General features: G+C 30.2%; 1 protein-coding gene across 1 annotated transcript in view; it reads left to right on the forward strand.

Moving 5' to 3' along the window:
- Positions 1–25,796, forward strand: part of LOC139426032 (degenerin unc-8-like) — a 44,387-nt gene that overhangs the window by 4,796 nt on the left and 13,795 nt on the right. The window contains exons 2-7 of the mRNA XM_087168691.1: positions 10,724–10,851; positions 18,828–18,946; positions 19,935–20,095; positions 21,458–21,556; positions 24,054–24,150; positions 25,222–25,285. Of these exons, the coding sequence (XP_087024817.1) occupies positions 10,724–10,851; positions 18,828–18,946; positions 19,935–20,095; positions 21,458–21,556; positions 24,054–24,150; positions 25,222–25,285 (668 nt within the window). The remainder of the gene's footprint in view (positions 1–10,723; positions 10,852–18,827; positions 18,947–19,934; positions 20,096–21,457; positions 21,557–24,053; positions 24,151–25,221; positions 25,286–25,796) is intronic.

The raw sequence follows: 25,796 nt of genomic DNA on the forward strand, positions 1-25,796 counted from the left end.
AATTTTAATAATTAAAAAACTATTTTCTTTTAATTGATATTTTTTTAAATAGAACAAATGTGTTAATTTTTTTCTATTTTTAAAGAAAATCAATTAAGTTTAACTTTTTCTTATCGGAGAAGTAAATATTGGCAATTTTTCTAAATAATTTCTGTGACGTTTAACATTTTTTTTCTCTTCAAATTTTAGGAAAAAAATTGCAAAACCAAAATTTAAGAAAAGAAAGCAATCAAATGTTCAAATGCAAAGGAGAAGGGAACAGAAAAAACTTAGTATGAGATAAGCTAGACAGAAATTAAAAGAAAACCCTATATTGTTTGAAGAAAGTGAAAAAAAAAAGCAAGAAACTTTAAAATTTGTATCAGAAAAAGATTTAACAGAAAAATCGCTATTAAATGTACTTAAATTTCTAGAAATTGATAGAGCTAGCCGTTTGTGCCCAGGGAAAAAAGAAACAATAACAAGAAGAAAAGAGAAAAAACAAAAACGTTATTTGGATGACAGTATGTTTAACTTGCATAAAATGGTCACAAAAGAGTACCCTCAACACTCAACTTTCATGTGGAGTCTGAATTTTTATTTCTATAGTCTTTACACCTTAATTTATTAATATTCAGTAAGAGTTACTTAAGAAATTGTACACCTAGGTTAAAAATGGATGTTTCCTTTCATAGCAGCATGATTAATCGGAAGTAGCTTTATCTCTAATGATGAAATATTTTATTATTTACTTATTAATGTTAAATTCATATCAGTTGTGCCCAATAATTAATGGATTAGTCTTCATTGACATTTTATATTTTATAACATAAAATATCTCCTCCGTTGACTATTACATCTCCTCCATGGACAATGCAGAATTTAAAATATTTTAAATCTTATAAAAAATAAAATAGAAAACTTGACCATTATTATAAGGACATATAACAAAAATAAATAAAGACATTTATGTAATTTTTATCACTTTTTTAATTACTTTAATTTAAGAAATTTTTTTAGTCTATTTATACCTTTTCAGTGAGAATGACCCATATGTTCTTCGTTTGAAAATTTTATTTTCAAATAATATATACATAGATTATTCCTTCAGTACTTTTAGATAACATACCATATAATTGTAAGATCTCGATATGAATTTCAATATGTAGCTTGAGAAACAGAGTAGCTGAATTCTAGTTTAAATTATTCTTTCAAAACTAAAAATACTTACCAAGAAAACGATAAAAAAATTTATTAATAATCAACACAAATGATACTAATTTCACGTAATTCGGATGATTCTTTATTGTTGTTTTCCGAAATATATAGATACAGAAATATATACTTTTCTGTAAGGAAGAAGAATATTCTATAACTAGAACAGTTCTGCATGTTCTGAATTCACATTTATCCATTGGAATGAAGAAAACAATGTTGTCTTCTCTTTAATTTGTAATGAATTGAAGACCAAAAAAAAATGTATTTTATCTTAGTACACACATCTGTAACAGTATGCGCTCCCAAAGTTGCAAGTTTGTTGATAATAGAAAGGTAAAAATTATTGAGAAATTGTTCTTTAAATACTTGGCGTGTTCTGCCTCAATGTTTGACATGTTCTGGTTAGTTTTCTCACGTTCTTCTGCCTTTTCCTTAGGGAACTTTTGCTTCTTATTTGCTGCTAAGAAAATGGCGAACGTCTTTGCCAATGGCTATGATAGAACTCATGCGGATATTTTAAGGCTCCCGCTTGAGGGCGTACGCAAGCGTTGCGATCGCGAATTGATGAATTTAGATTCCGACAGAGGAAGTATTGAATAAAATGACTTTATTTCTCAAATTTTGAAACTAAATAATCATAGATTTCAACACAGAATGAAATTATTCTATTGTAATAATATTTAAATTCATGAACTTATGAAATATAGATTCAGACAGAAAGAGCATTTTAAAAAATTATTTTATACTAGGAGGCTCCGCCCCCTGCTCGCCAACCCCCGAGAATTGCTACGCAATCCTATGTGGTTCACGCCGTGAACCAGGGCTCGCTGCGCTCGCTCGCCAATGAACACAATGTTCTAGCACGAAGACATATGATATTTTCATCAAGGACATAGTATTTTATCATCAAAGACATAGTATTGTACTTAAGTAGAAGAATTCTATCAATGTTCTTATTGGCTTTTAAAAAAGTATATTAGCTATTTAGATTGTACAGTCCGCAAAAAAAAAACGAATCACCCTGAATAACTTTCGTTCTAATGATCGGATTTTCACGAACTAAGTGTCAATCTTAATGGTTCCTGGGGGTGACCTCAAATATGTTAATTAATTAGTGCTAACTATTAATTAAGTTACGAAATCAGACACAAAAACGTACTTTCTCTGAATAAACATATAATTTTTTTTACATATTTGGAATCTAGACCCTTGAATTAGTGGGGGTAGACAAAATTTTAAAAAAATTGGGTGGTAAATTGGGCCGCAATAAAGGTTTATATATTTGGCGATAGTCCAGAAAACCGCCAAAAAAAGTCGCCTGCGCAAATAAATATTTTAAGATAACCCATTGACTAATTCAAAAGAGGAGTGCTTAATTTTACAAGGTTGCTACGCAACCAAACTCTAATAGTAAAAAAATTGAAATAATGTTCAGTGATTGCTCGGAGGGGCTTAATTTATTGTTAATAGAAAATATCTCGAAGTTTCCAGGCCATAAACAATTTTTTTAGGGGATTTCTGTCCAAAAAGCAAAAAAAAATATTATTTTAATCTCCTTTGAAAAGTAAATTTGAATCGATTTATAAATTATTTATGATAGTTTTTAGAATTTAAATACATGAACTTTTTATCTGATATTATTTAGATTACACTGTTTTTACTATATTTATTCGAGGATTTTATACTAAAATAAAATGAGCATAACTTATTACAGCTATATACAAAATTTTAGGGATATTCATTTTTACAGTTTTAATCGAGTCTTCTAGGCAAGAAAGTTTGAGGAAAAAAAAGTGCTTGAGAAATAAAATGTAGATTGTATAATAATTCTAATGCACATTCACAAGGCTTTCTATAATATACGATATTTCTTTTTTCTATAACTCAAGGAATTGCTGAATGTTTAGTGGCATTTTAAAAAGATTGAAATATGTTATGTTTAAGAATAAGATATTGAAATAATATGTTGCAAATTGTAGGATTCATTGCTTAAAAAATCGCTTCATTCTACTAGATATTTAGGTTACATCGTTTCCTTTGGATAAAGATGATTAGCAAATAGCATCCTCATGTTTCGATACGTTCTGAAACTTATACGTTCTCAAATTCACCATAAAATGTCGCACAGCATATTCTTCAATTACGATAAGCTACATTTACCACCAAATACTGCTACTATGGTTATTTTTGCTTTCTTATATATATCTCTTTTTAAACAGAGCTCGTAAGATCCTTAAGATACTGAAATGGGGGCACAAAAACTTAAGAGATAAAATATTTAATTTCATTAACTCAAAATATCTGGTGTCAAAATGTTAATTTTTAAGTTAAATATAACTTTTACAGTATTGATGTTCTTACATTTTTAAAGACCATATGAATCCTGATAAAATATTAAAATGCATATGTTTACTTTAACTAGTGTAAAATCCTTATCAAAATAATGATCAAGACCCAAATGTAAAACAGTATAATTGACGATAAAAACTCAACTGGCTTCAAAACATATGAAGAGGGAAGTAAAAGTCGACATGTTTCGAGTTTTCAAATATAATCGCCCATTCTCAAGACTTGTCAGGCTTGGATAACTTGTGACTTTTATTATTGGACGCTCAAAACATGTATATTTTTATTATCATCTATTATTTTTTTAAATCAATGAAGTTTTTATATTTTCGATTCAGTTTCTTGGGATTATCCATTTAGTTACACAACATATTAAATTATTTCACTCGATATTAAAATAAGTTTTACATATGTTATAGGCACAGGTTCTTAGATTGAAAAAATAATAATTCACTACTTTGTAAAAAAATTAATGCAGTAAAAAAAAATTTTTTTTTTTTGCTGCAAGCCTTAACATTTTAGTTTAAGGTCATAAAAAAATTCCGTTTACAATTGAAATTTCAAAAGTCGAATGTGAAAATGGAATGTCCCCTAGTACCAGGAATCGAAATTAAATAGTAACAAGGACAACTTTTTTAAACAAGTTAGCGTTTCCGTCCTACTCGAAGTTGTTTGAAAAGGTATTTTTTATATATCGATTCCAAAGTTTATTCTACATATATTTCAGGGTATAATTTCGGAGTATTTCGATCGAGTTTATTTTTACACCCTTATTTGCTTAAAATTATTAAATAATTTACTTAAAATAAATTATTCAAGCTACATGATTTAATGCATTTATAGTATAATAATAAATGGAGCTTCCGACGCATATCCTTAACCTTAATACCGCTATCATTAAATAAATGGAATAAGCTTAGATAAATAATAAAAGTTAATTTTTCCCTCGTGTAATTTTCAAGGAATAATATGTTTCGATCAAACAGATTTCATTCTGGAAATAGCGAAATTATTGAGTAGGTCTCTTGGAGCAATATCATTCTTATCCTCTTTTGACGAAATATAGGAAAAATTAGTTTTCACAGTTTCTGTAAAAAGTATGTTAGCCTACTTGCCACGTTTTTTTTAAAATTTTTTTTATTAAAATAAGGTCGGAAATTGTGTATTGTGTGCACAGCTTCGGAATCCTTACAAATTTAAATTTTTAGTATTTCCTGATTAACAAAATAAGGCATTTTACTGATAACAAATTATACTACAATAATATCTTGGAAATCATGCTAAAGTAAAAAATTAAACTAAATAGTTTAGTGTATTATCAGAAAAAAAAATCTACTTGGTATCATAAAGAGTAAAAGATATAATGAAATAATTAGTGAATCACACGTGGTCAGAAAATTAAAAATTTAATTTCTCAACTAAGATAGTAGGACGACATTTAAGATACTGAGATATTTTAAGACACTAAAAAAATTGGCTACGTATTCCACAGCTTTTTATGTTCGGTATCTTTATCCTCTTTGTAGTGACTTATAAAACATCAACACTATTTTAGATAATCTAAGTTGAAGTCACAAGAAACAAAAAAAAAGACAATCAATAATTTACATTCTTTTTTCAAAAAAATAGTATGCTAAGTAAATAATCAGCTGTTTTGCATTAAATAATTTTAAACAGCTGAATGTTTTTAATTTCTTAACAAGGTTTTATTCTTAGCTAGCAGACAATAATTCTTTAAAAAAAACTTGACTATAATTTGAAAAGGAAACCTAAATTAAAGAAAATTATTAGTATATTAATGAAGAAATAATAAACGTAAAATGGAAAAGAATAAGAATTTTAAAATGTTAAAATTTTATTAAATAGTTGGTAAAATAGTTCTGTGATACACTTCCGGAAATTTCTTTTAAGATTAGGATGATATAGGGTAAACCAACAAATGAAGGATCATTTCATAGATATTTCTTAGAAATAAGATTTTAAACGTTTTAATTTAGATTGATTGGTAAGAGTAGCTTACTACCTAACAATAGGAAGTTCTTTAACAATGCATTTAGTTATCTGGTCTTTGAGTCTTCTCTGGAAAAAGTTTTGAATTTGTAAGTATCTGTTCAACGCCTTGTTTCTTTGACAAAATTATAAGGTCAGTGTTTGTTGTTATCCGTTTAAACTACAATTAATTGCATATAATAATGCTTTTTCCTTTCATTGTGAAAAAAAGAATTCAAAATATGGTCATTGAATTTACGTTTTATTTATTTTAAGCATCATAACATAAGCAAGTACTGAAATTAGGGGGTGTTTATTAACTGGATTACAGAACGATGAAAAACCAATGTATAAACAAGTGTTCCTTTACTAGGATTTTTTCAAGTTAATGAAAATAAAAGAAAAATTTTAATTTTCTTGTACCTTTTTTCATATTATAAATCAAAATTATGTTAAAAAAAAAAAAAAACAACTTCTAACCAGTGAAGGAACAGGCATGTTTCTTCACTGAGAATAGATTTCCCAGTGAATGAATAGTATGTGTGAAATATGATATTACTTGGATAATTAGTAGTTCAGCGACATAGAGGACTCCTAAAATTCAGTTAAATGTTGTATGAATAGTTCCTATAACTATTTCATTTAAATATGCAAATTTAATTGCTAAATTTATTTAAAGAATTATAATAATAATTAATTTATTATTTATCTTTATAAATGTAGTGATTAGTTATTACATCATACCTTAGACTCCTTAATAAACTATGTTTATTAACTGAATATAATAATAAAAGCTTGAATGGAATCTTTGCAGGATTTTGTGCCAATAATTAGCTAAATTATTATCCTATTGCCGTCTTTAATGTCCTAACGGGAACTGGTAGGAAAAATCCATTTAAAGACAATTATCTAGGTGAAAAATGGGTGAAGTTTTTTTAAGGTGACATCCACCGATAACTCAGTGCAATGCGAAGATAATTTCAAAAGGCAAAACTTCCCTTAGAGAATAATATTCGAAATACTGGTTTTAAGAACTTCAGAGAATCTTTAGGAGGGAAGTAGCCCTGGCATCCTTTTATAAAGTGATTGCATTTACAATGCGAATGAAACAAGAGTTGAATACTGCCCTTAAACGGGAAAAATCTGCGGCCTTAAAAATTATAAGGATTTATATTCTAAAGTACCTAGGAAAGAAAAAGTACCTCCATTGGTAGTTGTTCCTTACAGAAGAATTCGTAGAGATATTACAGAATCAGTCCCTGCTACATATTTCATTGGAAAAAGCTATTCATGAAATGAAACGATGACCGCAGCAACATTTTACAAATATATTGCAAATGTTTTTACCCATGGCTAATTAAAAATGCAATCAAATTCCTAATTTTGCTTCTTCTGGATAGGTATAAATCTCATATCAATTTGAAACTGAGCAAGTTTTGTTCCTCAAAACAAATTTTCTGGTATAGTTTTCTACGTAATTCTTGGAAATCTCGTTAGATCTTGAAAACAAAAGAATTGTAAAACAATATGTCTAGAAAATTTTACATCCATTTTTAAATAAGATTTGAGGCATCAACTGATGAAGTTAAAATGCTTTTATGAAATGCGATATTTTTTCATTCGATGTAGAAAACGTTGACTGTTACAAATGCATGCAAAACAGACACCAAGAGTTAATGAGCAAGACAACTTATCAACAAAGCACATGCTTCGAGAGTAACGATGCGCTATTTCTTCAGAAGCTTGAGAAGGAAATCTCACAAGTTATGTTGCAAATTTTTAAAGGAACATTGACAGAAAAGTTTAATCTCCCAAATATCCAATAGCCTGCGCTTTTCTCAATATTGAAGAATTTATTTCAAAAAGAACAATTGTATAATCAAATTTTGGCTCTGAAGCTGAGACAACTAACATTAATAATAAAAGTATCTTGAAAACCGATTTTGAGATAAATCCTCTTGAGGCATTGTTAGTTGCAAAAACGATTGGTTTCATAAGTAACTACTAGATATAAGTCAATGAGAGATGGGTTTTACTCAAACTTCGAAACTCCTTTTTCTCATTTATTATCCAGTGAGGAATTCTTGAAATGGAACTGGAAAATCAAAAGAAATTTCGAAGATACATTTACATTGGCCAAAAATTTGGAAAAAAGAGGAAGGTTAAATCAAAAGAAAAAGAAATAAATTACTCATGACGAAGAGAAAAAAAATACTTAAAAAGATTTAAAAAAAAGCTTGAAAAATATGAGGAAAAGACTAAGCAAAAAAATGATCGAATTATAATAATAATAAAAACATCATCAGATTACACAATGATAAACATTCATAATTTAGAACGGACTATTAAACTGTGAGAAAAAAAATGAAAAACCTTTTTTTAAAATTATGTATTCAAACATATTTTACTTTCCATTCCATGACTGAAAAAAAAGTAAAATTTTCCACATTAACTATGGTTATATGTCGTAATTCCAAGAAAAATCTTGTTTTTAGACATTTGTGTGGCCTATGGATTCCTAACGAGCATCAAACATTATCAAAATTAAGTGTTCATTCTCTGGAAAATTTAGTGCTTATTCACTGGTAAGAACTGTTCCTTCACTTGGTCATCTTACTACTTATTATTTTAACCACCAAAAGCTTAAAACAATATTATGTAAGTTATCTAACTTTTTTTACATAATTTGCATTTAATAACAAATATGTCGAAACCATCATTTAGCTAAAATTACAAATTTTGAAATTTTTATGAATTTTTTTTAAAGGCAAGCTAAGCTTAAGTGTTCCTTCATTGTTTAGTTTACCCTATAAGATGTTGAGAAATTTGCGATGTTGTGAGAAATGTTTAAAAATGTTGACTACGTATTTTTATTAATATTTATAAAATATATATTCAAGAAATTGATAAATATATTATTCCAAATCTATGCATACGTATGTATATTATTGAAATTGTATCAGTTATTGAAAAACAAAATAAAAAAAATAAAAAATAATCACATTAAATAAGCACAATCTGGTGTATTCTATCAGAAGCACGCTTTTTTAAAACTAGACATTTGTTGAATAAAGTGTTTTTTATTCAAAATTCTCTACTAAATTGCAAATAAATTATTAAATGACTAAAAAAGAAACATCGTATTTTATAGTGTGAAAGAAATAAAAAATAAAAAGATTAGCAAACGATTATTAGCGAAAAAAATATGAATGAAATTTTACGCTACGCGCGCGAAGTCAAGTTCCTCCCAAGTTTATCACATTTTAATATTAATCGCCCCAATTAGTTATTTCTTTATTGTCGCCAAATTATTTTTTTAAAAATAATTAATTTTAATTTTTCTCAGCTTCTAATAAATAAAAACAGTTGAAACTTTAGATTTTTCAATTGAAAAATATGTAGATTAATATGGTATAAAAAAATTCCTACCTTATAATTCAATATTTTTTCATCCTCACTTTAATTAAAAAATAAAAAATAATAAATAATTATTAAAAATTATTTTTTGCATGAAATTATCTTTGGGTAAATGAGTTTTATGAGTGGGTGAAATTTTTTTTGAATTGCTTCATTAGTTTTGAAAATATGACTGAAAACGCAAAAAGCGAAATTAACATTAAGGGGTACGAACTTTGAATCGCTCTCCTGACCAAACTATGGGGACCACATTTCCCAGATCGCGGCTACCCCCTATATTTTGAAGATAAGAAATCCAAATATGTAAAAAAAAATGCATGTTTATTCAGAGAAAGTACGTTTTTGTGTCTGATTTCGTAACTTAATTAATAGTTAGCACTAATTAATTAGCATATTTGAGGTCACCCCCAGGAACCATTAAGATTGACACTTAGTTCGTGAAAATCCGATCATTAGAACGAAAGTTATTCAGGGTGATTCGTTTTTTTTTTTGCGGACTGTACATGGTGAAAAAATCAAAACATTAGCTAAATGAGAAACATATTAGCAAAATAAATTATCAAATATTGCAGTTGCTCACCTAAATTCAACTAAATGTGTATAATAAATTAGTTAATGCTAGAAATTCTGAAAGTTTTAGAAAAAAATTTTATTATTTAAAAATATAAACTTTAAACCCTAACTTTTCCTTGTGAGATAATAACCCTCAAAAAGTTTTTCGTTTTCAAAAACACAAAAATTTGTTTTATCGCCAAATGAAATATTTTTTGGTGATCAGCCTTATTGAAATCAATTTCTACATTAATTAACATTTGTGATAAAGTACATAACATTTTAGAACAAAATAAGGATGTTTTACATACAATAAATTAAAATGCATGGCTGTTAGCATTACCCGAGAAATACCACGTGGAGGTCGCCATACTGCATTTCTAATCGGGGAGTTTTGATTTTGGCAGATATTATACTACTCTTCAACATCTACTGTTACATCTTGAACAACCCTCAACACTCACATTCACTCAGTTATTATTGCACTTGATCTCTGCAATCTACGTCTTCCATAACATTCCTCAACACTTTCTTGGGTTCTTCGAACACGTTTTCTTTCATTACGTTTAAAAGCCCTAGCAACTTCACTAATATTCTGCATTTTAAAGCGTGAAAATTCAATGCATAAATAAACGCGAAATATAAAAAAATTCAATGCATTCAATACAAACACTTAGACGTTTTTTAGACGTTTAGGTAGCTCCCAGTAGAAAAATATCAATTCAACAGCGGCCTTTTAAAGCATTCTCACTTCAATTAATTAATTAATTCCTAATTGAGTTTAAATTAAATATTATCATGTTTTTAGGGCATGAATCTGAATTGAACAATCTGATAATGCTCACTCTGGTTATTGTTTCCGTTTTTAAAAGCGCTATATGTTGAGCCAGTTTAAATTAAATATTATCATGTTTTTAGGGCATGAATCTGAATTGAACAACCTGATAATGCTCACTCTGGCTATTTTTTCCGTTTTTAAAAGCGTTATATGTTGAGCCACCTCATCTAGATTTGCCATGTGACATTTTTAGCAGCAATCATTGGTTGATTTTCCAACGTTTCTAATGTAATGAAGCTTTTTTTTTTGGTGTCGTGTAAGAGAAATATATATATATATAGATTATTAATTGTGAAATCAAAGAATTACTAAAATACAAATTACGAACGATGAACAATTTTAACGACATTGTTTAACTTCACTTAACTTTGTTATGAGTTATAGATTCCCACTGCACAAGCAATGAATGAAGTGATTGAAGCTAGATCTTGGGAGGAAGCTGTAGAATTCTGGCCTAACTACGATATCCAATGTGAAACTTTGTATGGAAGTCAAGGTCATAAGCCTTGCAGGTAAACAAAAAAAAAGATTCAAATTGTCTTTCTTGAGGACCAATACTAAAATTTAGGATTTAACTTCCTTTTGTTGCCTACTTTATTATTTCATACATGCATTTTCTTTCTATTCATTTTTTTAAAAGTATTGTAAAACTATGTATAGGTTATTCACACCAAAAACGACAGTTTACTCTAATATAGAAAACTTCAAATTAAGATACAAATCAAATGCTGTTTCATCGCCATTGAAGGGACGAAATAGCAGTAGGATAGGTAAATTTATGATAAGACTGGATCAGTAATATATGGATAAACCTTAAGCGACATTATGTTATTGTATATGTTACTGTTACGAGAAAACATATTTTCTGAAAAAATATTTGGATTACAATCTGTGCATCTTGCTAGCACATAATCTGTTTTATTGACACAAACTAAAGGAAAAAAATTGCCGCGTGATTCGAACGGAAATTACGGTAATCGAATAAAAAAAATACTAAAATTGTTCAGAAAAATTCCTTTTGACTTTTTTTTTTTAGGATTGAGGGGAATATACAATATCTTTCTTTTCGTTAGAAAAAATCATTCAGCGATGCTTCCGCCATTGTTTTAACCAAATTTACGATCGCATTGGGCAAAATGGCTCATGTTTAGCGCGGGCCCTGCAAACAATTCAAACTTTTTTTCCCCTCATCAGCATTAAATAAAGTGATAAAAAATTTTATATATATATATATATATATATATATATATATATATATATATATATATATATGTGTGTGTGTGTGTGTGTGTGTGTGTGTGTGTGTTACGGACGGGGAGTGTCGATGAAGCTTCAAAGCAGTCTAGGGTTGCATTTTAAAGCTTTTATTATGACAAAAGACACTTAAATGGCAGTACAAAATAATTAGAGCTGGAACATCTTAATGAGCTCGCTCCCCGTAGCCGTTCAGTGAGAGAATGTCCGGGAGTCTACTTACTTACAGGTGGCGCTGCATGGCGTATGCAACACTCTGTTATCCTGACTTAGTCGGTCTCCGACTAATTGCTTTAAAGGTAAATATTAAACATTATTAAAGGTAATAAACATAAAATATTGATGACAGAAATATTTTGACAATTCAATTGAAATATAAAACAATAAATTTATGAAAATTTAAATCTTAACTAATCTGAAATAAGTAATAAAAAGATATTTTCAAATATATAAATCCACAAATTCTTTTATCTCACTTCTGAAAAATACGATCAATATGAATATTTTGATCATTAAAATAGAAATTTGTCATTATATTCAGTTAGATATGTTCAATTAATTTTTGATTTATGCAATAAAATCCAAAATGAAAATAAATTTTAAAAAAAATCGAAAGTCTGTGTAAAAGTTCTTGCACAGTTGAAAAGTTCATAGTTCATATGAAAAAAAAAGGAAAAAGTTTATGGATCTTCCCACGGTTTCATTAAGTCTGCTGATGTGGATGTGACAGTTGGTCCTTCTACTATACCGATCTTGTGAACATCATATCTATCGTTGGGTCTAATTTTTGTCACTGTGTATGGACCGAAAAATTTTGGTCGAAGTTTCAAACCTGTCCCAAATTGGGTTCGTTTGATGGCAACTCTGTCGTGGAGCTTATACTTCGTTGCTGTCTTTCGTCTAGTATTATAATTGTGCTTGGTTTTTTCTTGCATCTCAAGTATATTGCTTTTTGCTTCTTTTCGCATTTGTTGTTGATTTTCAAGTAAAATATGTATGTGCTCTTCTTCGAGAATTTTCTTGATGTGCAGGTCTTCTTTATTTCTCATCGTAACTCCTGTTAAGAGCTCGAAGGGTGTAAACTTTGTTGTTGATGAAACAGTACTGTTGATTACACGTTGGACTGCTGGTACATGCTTGAACCATTTGCTGGGGTTGTCAAGGGATAACTTGGTGATGACTGAGATTATCGTAGCATGAAATTTTTCCACCTGTCCATTCCCACGAGGTTGACCTGTGGTGATTGTGATATGATCAATTTGTTCGTCTTCACAGTACTTTTTGAATTCTATTGAGGTGAATGCGGATCCTTTATCTGATATGATTCTTCTTGGATTTCCAAAAGTAATTTGTTGCAGTTGTAGTTTTTCCAAGGCATCTTTAGCTGATGTTGACTTGACTGGATAAATCCATAAGAATTTGGTGAAAGCATCGACGACGGTGTAAATGTATTTATAATTCTTATGTGTACTGGGTAAGGGACCAAGAAAATCTATGTGGTATGTATCAAGAGGAATGTCTCCTTTTGGGATGGGATGTAAGAAACCTTCTTGTTTTCCTACTTTACGTGATGAGAGTATACATGGAATGCAATTGGAAATTACGTTTTCAACAGTCTTTCGCATGTTTGGAAAATAGAATTGTTGTTTTAGCAAATTTTCCGTTTTATTTATGCCAAAATGTCCTTTAGAATGTTCAAGTTGTACAATTTGTTTTTGCATGTCAAGTGGAACTACCAAAAGTTCTTGATCATTGACTATTTTGTAAAGCACATTGTTTTTTAATGTATAATCAGGTGCTGAAGAATTGTTAATTAGTTGCTTTATACTTGCTGTAAACTCATCATTGATTTGTGCTTCTCTGATTTTCTGTGTTGTTTCGTTGTATTGTATTACCATAACTGGATAGCGGCTAAGAGCATCTACATGTTGCATTCGTTTACCTGGCCGATGAAGTATTTCGTAATCAAAATCTTCTAAGAAGAGTGCCCATCGTGCTATTTTGGGTGGTAGATCTTTTTTGGTCATTGTCTTTTGAAACGCCTGGCAATCTGTATATATTTGGAATTTTGTGCCTATTAGATAGTGTCTAAATTTTTTTAATGCTGTAACTATCGCTAAAACTTCTAATTCGTAGCTGGAATATTTCTCTTCTTGGGGAGAAGTTTTACGACTCATGTATTGTATGGGATGGAAATTGTTATCAGAGTCCTTTTGAAGGAGTATAGCACCAAATCCTTTAGCACTGGCATCACAGTGGAGTTGTAATGGAGCACCTTGCTGATAAAGATGTAAAACAGGTTCAGATGATAAAATTTGTTTCAGAGAAAGGAAAGCTTGTTTCTGTGCAGGGCCAAAAATAAATTTGACTTTGTCTCGTAAAAGGTCGCTTAAAGGTCTTGCAATTAGTGCATAGTCTTTGATAAATTTTCTAAAGTATCCGGTTAGTCCTAAAAATGATTGAACATGTTGAGTTGTTTTGGGTTCTGGAAAGTTCATGACAGCGGTTGTCTTAGTTGCTGAAGGGCGAATAGTGTTTTGCTCAATAATATGCCCAAGAAAGGTTATCCTACGCTGTAGAAAATTGCACTTTTTGAAATTAAATTCTACACCATAACTAGAAGCTACTTCAAACACTTTTTTGAGTTTTACAATTCCTTCACTCGTATTTTTAGAAGGCACTATGATATCGTCCATATAAATTATAACAGTACCATCATTTAAAAGATCTTTAAAAATAATTTGAATGTATTTTTGGAATACTGAGGGAGAGTTACACAAGCCAAAAGGAACTTTGTTAAATTCGTATTGTCCAGTTGGTGTTACGAAGCTGGTAAATTTGCGACTGTCAGGTTCAATTGAAACATGGAAATAACCGTTCCTAAGGTCAAGGTTGGAAAATAACACTCCTCCTTGAAGTCTATCGAAAATGTCATCAATGAGTGGTAATGGGAATCTCTGTTTAATTGTTTTGGAATTAAGAGAGCGATAATCTACGCATATTCTTGTTGACTGATCTTTTTTCTTAACAAGAACCAAAGGTGCGGCGTAATCGGACGAACTTTCAGAAATAATTCCATCGGTAAGCCATTGGTCCATTTGGTTTTCAACGATAATTTTTTCTGTTTGGCCTAGCCTTCTTGGTCGTAACGCGATAGGTTTATCGTCAGAAAGAATTATTTTCATTTGTAAGTTGGTATCTTTAATTTTGTTGGGCTTATAAGATTTAATAAGTTGTTCAATTTCAGTACGCGTATCGGATTCTAAATGAGATAAATCAACATCGGTGTAAACTATATTTATATTAGATAAACAATAGTCTGTATTTTCAATAAACGCATTTTTAATCTCTTTATTTTCCGGATTAGAAGAATTAAAATCGTTTGTTTCTGTTTCAGCTGACGAAAAAATATCAGTTTCGGTTTGTTTGTTTACATCGGAAAGAGCACGGTGAACATTGGATGTGACGCAGCGATCACGTGTTTCGGTAGTATCCGCTTTCCTATTAGATGCAGACGTCATTGAATGAAATTCATTTATTTGTTTTTCAAATAAATTTTGAGTAGAAGTACTTTTACATTCGCATAACAAATTTTCGGTTTCAGTTTGAAAAGGGAGTGGTTCATTATTATTCTCTATCTCAAAGAAAGACTGACCTTCGTCTAACTGTCGCGACTGTATTGCACCCTTGTCGGATCTATTTTTAGAAACTGGAGGAGAAAAATTATCGTTTTCTGTATTGGAAATGAAAGAATTTTGATTTTCTTTTTTAGACATTGAGTTTAATTCGAAAGAATTTTGTTGTTCGTTTTTAGGCAAAGGAAATTTAGTTTTAGAATAAGGAGAAATCATGTTTTCTTTTGAAATTCGATCATATTCTTTTTTTGCTTCATTTAAATCATCCAAAATATTTGGGGGAATTATTAAATCACAATAAAGATTTTTACAAACAGCTGCCGTTACTGTTATGGGATTTTCACGAAAGCTTGGAAGCGCTAATTTTATTTTTGAAAGTTCAGCTTGTACTTCATTTCCGAAAGCACAAGTTAGTTGAACAGTTCCGACACTTTTAGTTTTGGAGGGAATTAAGTGTTCTCGTACGCAAAAATATTGGCTCCCGAATCAACTAACGATTGAACAACTAGTTTATCATTAACGAAAATTTTTTCATATTGTAATTCATGCTTAGACTCATTAAATATTTTAGCTTCGACTTTGCAAACAGGGTCTCGATTTGAGTTAGTTTCGTTTCTGTGAAAGCTTTCGCGCGGCTTATTTCGTGATGGGTTTTCTGTAGAATTTCTCTCATATGAATTACGATTAGAGCTTTGAAAAGAGTTATTTTTTTTGCTTGCAGTCGAACGGTTGTTGACGGTAGTGTTTTATTTCGGCAAAAGATTTCCGTTTCGAAGTATACATCGCATTCTTTCGCTAGTTCAGTTGGTTTAAACCAAGTTTCGTTTTGGCGTATCGCAATATGTTGTTGCGTTTCACGATCGAGGGTAGAAAACAATTTATCGGCTATCATTAATTCGCACAAGCTTTTATAATCATTAACGTTACGAAGGTTACAATAGTATTCAAAAGAGCTTGTCAATCTTGACGAAAATTGTACGTGTGATTCATTAGGTAATCGTTGAGCTCTTCGGAAATTAATTAAGCATTCCTGGGGTGTTGGCTTAAATTCTCGTAATATAATATTTTTAACTTTTTCGTAATCTTGGAGTTCGTTTTCCGAAATGTAAAGTAAAATACTATTCGCTTTTTCACCGAGAATATTTATTAATATTTCTGATTTGAATTCTGGCGGAACATTTTTGGTGGTAAACGCTCGTTCTAAAGAATGAAAGAATAAGTTAAAATTTTCGGGTTTAGTAGGAATCGGCATACTAAGAGTTTTAACTGATTTAATTAGACTTTCTAGATCTGAAGATGATGTTGTAATTATCGCGTTTGTGTTTTCGGAATTATTTTGATTTGAGCCGGAGTTAATTGATGCTAATTCGATTTCTTTTTCGATTTGGGCTAACTTGATTTTTTCTTTTTCGCATTGTTCTGCTTCTTTTCTTTCTTCGACGATTAAATAAATCATGTCTTTAACAAATTCTGGTTCATTTTTGAACGTATCAGTTTTTTCTATAAGTTCTTTTAAACAAATAATAGTAGCATTTTCTGGAATATCTATTCCTAATTCCTTGACGGTATTAACTAAATCTTCTTTTTTAGTATTTCGATACATATTTGATAATAAAAAGGATTGATCCTACCTTGTTTGAAGATATGGGTGTTTGTTGATATAAGTATTCACAACTGTTTCACTACGATGCTACGACTTTTATCGTTGTTGACGTTGAATGCCGTGACTTATGTAGAAGAGAAGTATCGATTTCTTAATTCGTTGAATGTTGATGTAGAGATTTCTTAATTGTGGACGGGAAATTGGTCACACAGGTGGTTGAATTGGCTTTGTTGTAGAACGTAGTTGTGGAATATATTTCTTTAGACAATTAGGCGGGGAAATTGGCCTCTTGAGTTGTTGATTTTTCGCTGTAGAAGATATTTAGATCTGGAAATATATCATAGGCGGTGGAATTGGCCTTTTGAAGTTGGACATTTGTCAGCAATAGTTCGTTGTTTTGAAAGCGGGAAATTGGCTTTTCAGTATAGGCGGGAGAATTGGCCTTTTGTAGTTGAATATTTTTCAGCAATAGTTCGTTGTTTTCAAAGCGGGAAATTGGCTTTTCAGTTCAGGCGGGAAAATTGGCCTTTTGTAGTTGAATATTTTTCAGCAATAGTTCGTTGTTTTCAAAGCGGGAAATTGGCTTTTCAGTTCAGGCGGGAAAATTGGCCTGCGTAGATAAAATTGTTCGAAGATATTTTGAATTATGCGGCGGGGTTATTGGCCGACTTATGAAGTAGAGTTATTGCGCCATTTTGTTTGGGCGGCTATCGCTTTCAATTTTAAGCATCAGGTTCCGATGACCGGGTAGAGCCCCCATGTTACGGACGGGGAGTGTCGATGAAGCTTCAAAGCAGTCTAGGGTTGCATTTTAAAGCTTTTATTATGACAAAAAACACTTAAATGGCAGTACAAAATAATTAGAGCTGGAACATCTTAATGAGCTCGCTCCCCGTAGCCGTTCAGTGAGAGAATGTCCGGGAGTCTGCTTACTTACAGGTGGCGCTGCATGGCGTATGCAACATATATATATATATATATATATATATATATATATATATATATATATATATATATATATATATATATATATATATATATATATATATATATATATATATATATATATATATATATATATATATATATCTGTGTGTGTTTGTGTAAGGACTGTAAGGTAATGACATTTCTAATTTTAAAAAAAGGAAACAAAACAACAACAAAAACATAATTTTGGAAATCAAAAACCTAAAAATCAAAACATACAATATTTAATCCGTTCACTTTAATTTTTTCGTCATTTGGTAACGGTTTACCGGAAATTCAGTGTTGCCAAAAGTATGTTTCGTATTACCACAAATTTAGTAAGAAAATGTAAAACTGAAAAGTAAATTTTACCGAATAAATGGTTTTTATGCTATGCTCTAAGGTATCCTGATAAAATTAAAAAAATTTTACCATATTTACCTAATTTTATCACATTTTATAAAATTATATTTTTAATAAAAAGTAAACAAAATTCATAGTTAAATACAGAAAACAAAAACATAACAAACAAATAATAATTCTGGAAAAAAACCTAAAACATACGATATCCATTCACTTTGATTTTTTCATTATTTGTTAAAGGGTTACCGAAAATTCTGGATTGCCAAAAGTATAGTTCTTACTACAAATTTAGTAAGAAAATACAAAACAGAAAAGGAAATTTTACCAATTAAATGTTTTCATGCTATGCTCTAAAGTATCATGATAAAATTTTAAAATAAATTACCATGTTAACTAAATTTTATCACACATTAAAAACGATATTTCATCGTTAATTTTATCTAAATCATTACAATGTGCTTCAGTTAAAATTGCCGAGATTTTTGGTGTTCCCATAGAAACAGAAAGATTATCAGTTTTACCATATTCTGGTAATTTTAACCATATTATTTTACTTAATGTGAATATTATATTATTTTTTTGAGTTTGAATACTCCTTGATCATATACAAAAGTCTTATTTTTTTAAAGTTCATAAAAATCTCTAACGTCTATTATTTACTTACAAGGGAGAAATTTCGATCAGTACCAATGATAACTGCTCAGGGTAATCCTACTATTTGTGTAAATCTTTACACTGCTATCACTGAACCTGACTATAAAGAAGAATTTTTTTCTAATTCTTTGAGTAAGTATAATATTGAGTACTTCTAATTCTTTGAGAAAGTATTTCTTTTTCTTTTTGCAAAACATTTAATGTAATTTGAACTTCAATACTTAATAGCACCAAAGTCATATCCTGCATTTTTTTTCCTCTCTTTTTTTTGCCAAAAATTTAATGCAATCTGAACTTAGGTCTTACAGAAACATAATTTTTTTTTTAATAAATCTAAAGTGTTTAGTAGCACTGGGAAACAATATCGTTCATTTTCTATTTTCATGAGATTTTGTAACGGATCTTTTAACGTAGCTGATTTTAAATCCGCAATCGTTTTCGCTCGTCAAGCTATTTTTTTAGTCACATTTTTACTCTATCTATTGTCGAAATGTACAAGCTTAAAAATGTTATATGAATATAGGGTCAGTATAAATGTTGCAATAAACTTCTAGGGAAGTTAATCCACATCACCAGGATTAAAATTGCACAGTACCCGCGTTCGGAAATGTTGTCATACGCCGCTAAGGGTACTTCCCTATTTTTAACTGTTTCTTCGCATGCATCTGAACAAGTTATTTGCTAGAAGCAACCCTAGCTAATACGACGACATTTCCGGGTATTGCTTCCTATGCATTTTAAAACCTGGTGATGTGTCCTATCTTACCTAGAAGTTTTGTTGCAACATTTACATGAACCCTTGTTAAATATAACGATGTTAAACTTGAACATTTCGAAAAAAAATTTCATTTTTGAAAAAATCTGTAGCTTTAAAAACGAAACTTATTTCAGATTCTGAAACCACACACCCGAATTCCACAGGATCAACTATTCGTATAAACGAAATAAAAATTTGTTCCCCACTGTAATTCAGATTTTAATTGCTTGAAATTATTTTTAAATGTTTTACTCATTTCTAATTATTTAATCTGCTTTCTTTTTCTTCCTTTTTTTTTTACAAAAATCTGAAACAATAACCTCATATTGCAATAGACACTAATTTAAAATCTTTTTTTAATAGAAATAAATGTATTTATTAATCTACATCCGGAGAAATTCTTTTTCGACTTTGATCCAATCGTTGTGTACGTGATGGTACATAACCGTATGCAGTTACTTAATCCCTTTTTTGAGGGTCATGCACTGGCAGGTGGTGAACACTATACTGGTATTGTCTCAATGGTAATTATATCCACTGCTTTTTCTAATATATGAAAAAAAGTTGTTTTTCATTACCTTTTCATTCCATTCGAACTTTCCATAAAGTAAGATACTGCAAATTATTTCGGAAAAACTTTTTTTCATCCTATTTTATTTCAAGCAATACCACCCAACAAAATCGATAAATATCGTTGTTGTTGTTTCTAATGTCGCTTGCCAAACCAGCAAGCCTGCTTGGTGAAACCAGACGAATTTAAGACGGAGAGTGCGTTTCTTGTTTTTCAGTCGCGCCATCTATGGCCAAGAATATAACTTCAGCCACACATACGACACATCTTGTTTATAGGGCATCTTGTTTGTTGACCTATTCATATATCCATTAATTCATCCACAGATCGTAATTTTGACCTGAACCAGAGAACGACCAACCTCCAATTCAGTACTCCCAGAGATATAATTTGTTATGGGAGTAGGGAGGACTTCGTGAATCAACAGAACTAGCGTGCACTGGTCCATAGTCCTCTACCGGCGGGAATCGAATTCCGTCCTCGTAGACATGGGTCAAACACCCTACCGACTAGACTATCCTGACCTACAAATAGATAAATATAAAATGCCTCGCTAACGAAACATTTAGCGATAGTTTTTCGAAAATAGTTAATTTATATCACAATGAAATAGATAGTTAGCTATTAAGAAGAGCTGCAATGACAGTTCAACTCAACAGTTCTCAATTTTTTTTTTGGCAGTGGAACTTAAAGTAATTGACCTCTTTTTAGCGGAACCCGGAGACTTATTATATTCATAATTGCTATTGAAGTTTATTAATTAATTAATGAAAAAAATTAGTTTAAAAGTATGTAATGTCCTAAATTTTATTAAAAATTTGAGAAACATTTAATAAATAAATGAAGCCCAACAATGGCGGATTTCATTTTAACCACCCATTGTTGGGGTTCGAACCCGTGACACCTCTTTGGGAGGCAAGCACTCTATCCCGTTGGCCACTACTGCTCAAAGGAACACCTTAAACGAAAATAGATGAATAGATCACTATATATTAAGAAAAATTTTCTCTAATAATAAAACATTCGTACATGCGTAATTTTCCAGAAATGCGGTAAAAAATTTTACTCTCCTTACTTTACATTTAGAATTTTCTTGTATCTCAAAATTGTACAGAAAAATCATAGTTGCAATGGTGGAAAATTCATTTTTATCACTTTAATTTAATTTTCATTCATTTTAATAATTTACGATTAAATTGTTTTCTTTTCCGATTACTTTTTAGCAAAAGTAAAACTCATTAAAATTTTACATCAAATCATTTCTAACGACTTTCGTACAAAATTCATTCTACAAGTTATTTTCTGATGTTTTCAGAGTGAAAATATAAGACTACCAGCACCCTATGATACAAATTGCAAAGACTATATTAAATCGTGGAAAGAAAACCAAGGATTTGGACCTTTAACACAACAGGTAAGACAATAATATCCCAATGTATAACTTAAGGGAGTTTTCACCACGCAAAATGTAAAATCCACAGTTTAAGTACCTTAAAGTCGAGTTTAAGGTACAGTTAAGTACTTTAATTTTAAGTGCCTTTAAACTATATATATCATTTTGCCTTAAAGAAGTATTGAGGCTTTAGAACGGATAAATAATATTATTGCTCTAAAAACTATTAAAATATTTTGAAAATCACTAAATTGGCGAGATATTTTCACCTAGAAAAAAATAATTAAATTCCATGAATTAGTCTTAATTTTTGAAAATTAGATCACGAAAGCTTTTTTTTTCCCCAATTAACAATCAGCGCCGTTTTCATAATTAACATAAATGACGCTGGTTAGAGATGGGTAAATATTCACGTAACAGTCATGAGTAACTAATAACCCGGTTTTTCGAAACTCTTTCGATAAGGAAAATTAAAAACTACAGTTTATGTGCCTTTGACTTGAAGCAAAGCTATAATTTTAAACTATATATACCATTTTGTCGGGAAAAATCACATGGGACAAACCAACAAATAACTTAATTATTCTAAATGTTATTATTTTCTTTCAAAAAATTGCCAATTTGGCGATATTTTTCCTCTTAGATAAAAACTATTAAAATCAATGGCTTATTTTCATTTTTCGAAATTCTTTAATGCCTAAAGCCAGCATTGGGTTAAGCTTTTAAATATTAAAAATTAAACCACAAACTCTTTTAATTTTCTCCAAATTGATGTTTTGCACCATTTTCAGAATAAGCAAAGGCATTGGCTAAAGATAGGCTAAACTAGACCTAACAGTCATGAGTAACAGCTGCAAACTCCCAAGCATATCATTCATAGCATTCCAAGCATATCATCATTCTGCAACTCATAGCATATCATTCGCAAAAAAGCATCATTTCGTGTGACATCAGAGCTTTTGAAAAGCAGAATTAAAAATTTACAACAGTTCTACAAGCGACATATTATTCGTTTAGAAACCTTATTTCATATAATGTGCAGAATTTCAAATTTTGCAGAATTTTAAATATAATATTCATTACAGTATATAAAGGGAAAGTTCTTTTTATTTTATGTTATTTAATAAAAAGTGCAGTTTTTAACTTGGTAATTATAATAAACCAGTTTTTAATGTAAAATTTTAATTCCCCTAATGCACGACTTTAAATCAATGCTTTGATAATATAATCAAATGCTTCTTATTATTCAAATAATATTAAAAAAAACGACAGTTCTAGGAACTCAACAGAAAATATTAATAAAAATCTAGCATAAAATCAAAAATTATTTGAGTTTTTTTTTTAATCTTTTGAATAACTAAAGAAATTTTGCCTCATACTCGCTTAATCTCAACGGCCGCAATATTAGTTTCTTTTTCATAATTTTTTCCTTAACAGCCAGTATTTTTTACAAAATCAAGGAACATATTCTTTTAAAAAAATGTTAAATTACTTTAGTTTTAAAGAGCAGTTTATTAATATGTAATGAAATAAAAGATTGTATAACTAAATACGGAGAAAGAAATAGGAAGTTATTTTAATCGTCAATGGCACCTATTAAAGTGCAAAAAAAAGGAACAGTTTCTATCACTCTTGTATCAAGTTTTTTTGTTATTTTCAAAATATTATACAGAAATATTAAGATTTATATCTGACAAAATGGAATTTCACTCTCTCCCTCTCTTATTTTTTTTTTTGTTACTTTCGACTCAGTTTCAAGCACAGAGCTTATAAATAAAGTTCTCGAGAGAGAAAGATATTTTTTTCAAAACAGTGAATAAATAGTTTGCATTTAAAGCACAAAAACAAAACAAAAATCACGAGAGAAGCACTTGCAAATGCAATAATTTTCGAAAGAAAAAAAATTTGCATTAGGTCCTCAAATAAAAATAGCTCTTTCAGCATGTAGAATTCTTACTACATATTTGGATTTCAGCAGGCTGCAGATCGATACACATAGTATTTTTTTTTTTTAAATTTTTAGCAGGTAAGAATTCTCGAACTAAATATCGAATGTTAATTTCTTCTCTGTTTTGACGTACTTCCTGTACATTTTTTTTTAATTCAATCGCTCTTTCGATGTCTAATAACTTTTGTGCAGTATTTCGAAATGATACGTGACGCCCTAAACAACACCCAAAACAACGACGGTAAGGGCATTTTCGATTTTTTAATATGAGATAATGTAATTTTCATTTCTTTAATTAAATTTAGTATGTTCAGATTTTTAGAGGAGACATTTTTATATTAGTTAAATTTTGATTTTAGTCCCAAAAGTGTAAGACACCTTTAAATTTACATTTTTTCAAAGCGCTAGAATTTTTAAATTATTCGAAATCTCGAAAAGTGTGAAAAAAATTATTGATTAAGCAGATTCCGTATACAGGTGCTGCACTCCAATCTTTACGGAACATCCTGTGTGTAGTTGTTTAGTCATAGTTATATATATATTATATGTTTATTATTATATTTATTTAAGGAATGCATTGAGCATTGTAAGTTGTCGACTGTCACAAGTCTGAACATGTGTGCTGATGAACAGATTATTTATTCTCACACGGAAGAGCTCTGCCTAAGTAGGTACATCACTTGAAGAATACAGAGTATCCAAAAAATATGGGAATTGTCGCATTTCATATAGTCAAAAACTTAAGAACAGATGTTATAAGATATTTACAAAAATCAAAATTAAGAATAAATTTCATTTAACTGAATTCGCGGAATACTTTCATTCAATGATTCAAAACTTGACCTCTTATTTCCTAAAATCTAAGGTGCCTTCTGGAAGAGGTGCCAGCTTTAAGAGTTCAAGTTTCGTGTCATTTCATAGATTAGTCTAGAAATTTTGGACATTATTTTACGGATGTCTATTATTAGTTTCGCAATCTGCAGCCATTTTCCGATTTTTCTTTTTTTTTTAAGCAATTTTGACCCAGTTTTCATTTTGTGATAATACTACCAGTAGGCCGCTGAGCCCATGTCCGAAAGTTCGTGGGTTCGAATCCCACCGGCAGAAGACTCCCCGTGTAGTAAATGGTGACTGATGAACGTTAAATCTGTCGAATCGCAAAGTCCTCCATGTTCCCATACCAAAACAATACCTGTAGGTGTACTGAATTAGAGATTGATCGTTTTCGGATTCAGGTCAAAATTACGATCCGTGGGTGAATGAATTGATGTATGAATAGGTCCGCCCTATAGACGGGTGTGACGTATGGGTGCGGCAGAAATCGAATTCCGGTCAATGGATGGCGCAATTGGAGAAACAAGAACAATTACACTCTTCTACCTTAACAGGCATATAAAGAGATTGAGAAATTACTACCTGCGGTTTAAAATTCAAAAACCTAAAAGTTAAATTGTAGTCCTTTTTTATAATAAAAATTGTAGTTAGTCAATAAAAAAGTTCTTACCATCTCATCTACGAAGAGCTGGGCTTAGAGGTGAGATTTGCACTAATAAACATGTTATTTGAATGTTTTAAGAGTCTTTTTCATACTTTTCGATTTGAGCGTGTTTTCGTTATTTCATTTTTTTCGTAGTTTCATATTTTCTATACATATTGGATACTCTGTATAAATAACACTCTAAAATTTTAATTGAAATCAAAGTAGATAAATATTACATTAAGAAAACAACCTTTGTAGGGGATATAACAGCAACAGATGATATCATCAAAAACTGCACTGAAAAGTGCCAACCAGCCTGTATGTAAGTATTTTTTATTGCTTATGGTTATGGTAGTTTCGATAAGTGCACTATTTTGCTTGTTAAACATGTCTTTTATTTATAAATGTTCCCGCGAATGACCAAAATCAGGAGAATGTCGACTTTCACTGGTAAATGTTAATAATCACATAGTCACTTTGGTGAATGTCTGATTTGATATTAATTTATTCGTTGATATTATTATATTTTTTCGATATTTTGATATCTGCTCAGGGTGGATAAAAGAAACATCAGTGTTCGGAGTACCGGGCAAATGTATACCGGGCAGTGGGACTGAGCTGTAAAAAAAACATTGATGTAGGGCATACCGGGCAAATGTATACCGGGTAGTTACACTTAACTAGACCTAGTATATATTTTCGACATTTACCAAAGCGACTATGTCAACATTCACCTATTTTAAACATTCAACGGTGGAAGTCAACCACCACCAATATCGGTCATTCACAATAACATAAATATGCCAGCTGTATATCCGTTCTTCGTACGGGGT

This window comes from Parasteatoda tepidariorum, chromosome 7 (genome assembly GCF_982258835.1).
Source record: "Parasteatoda tepidariorum strain Cologne lab strain chromosome 7, Ptep-v5.0, whole genome shotgun sequence".
Taxonomy (NCBI): Eukaryota; Metazoa; Arthropoda; class Arachnida; order Araneae; family Theridiidae; genus Parasteatoda; species Parasteatoda tepidariorum.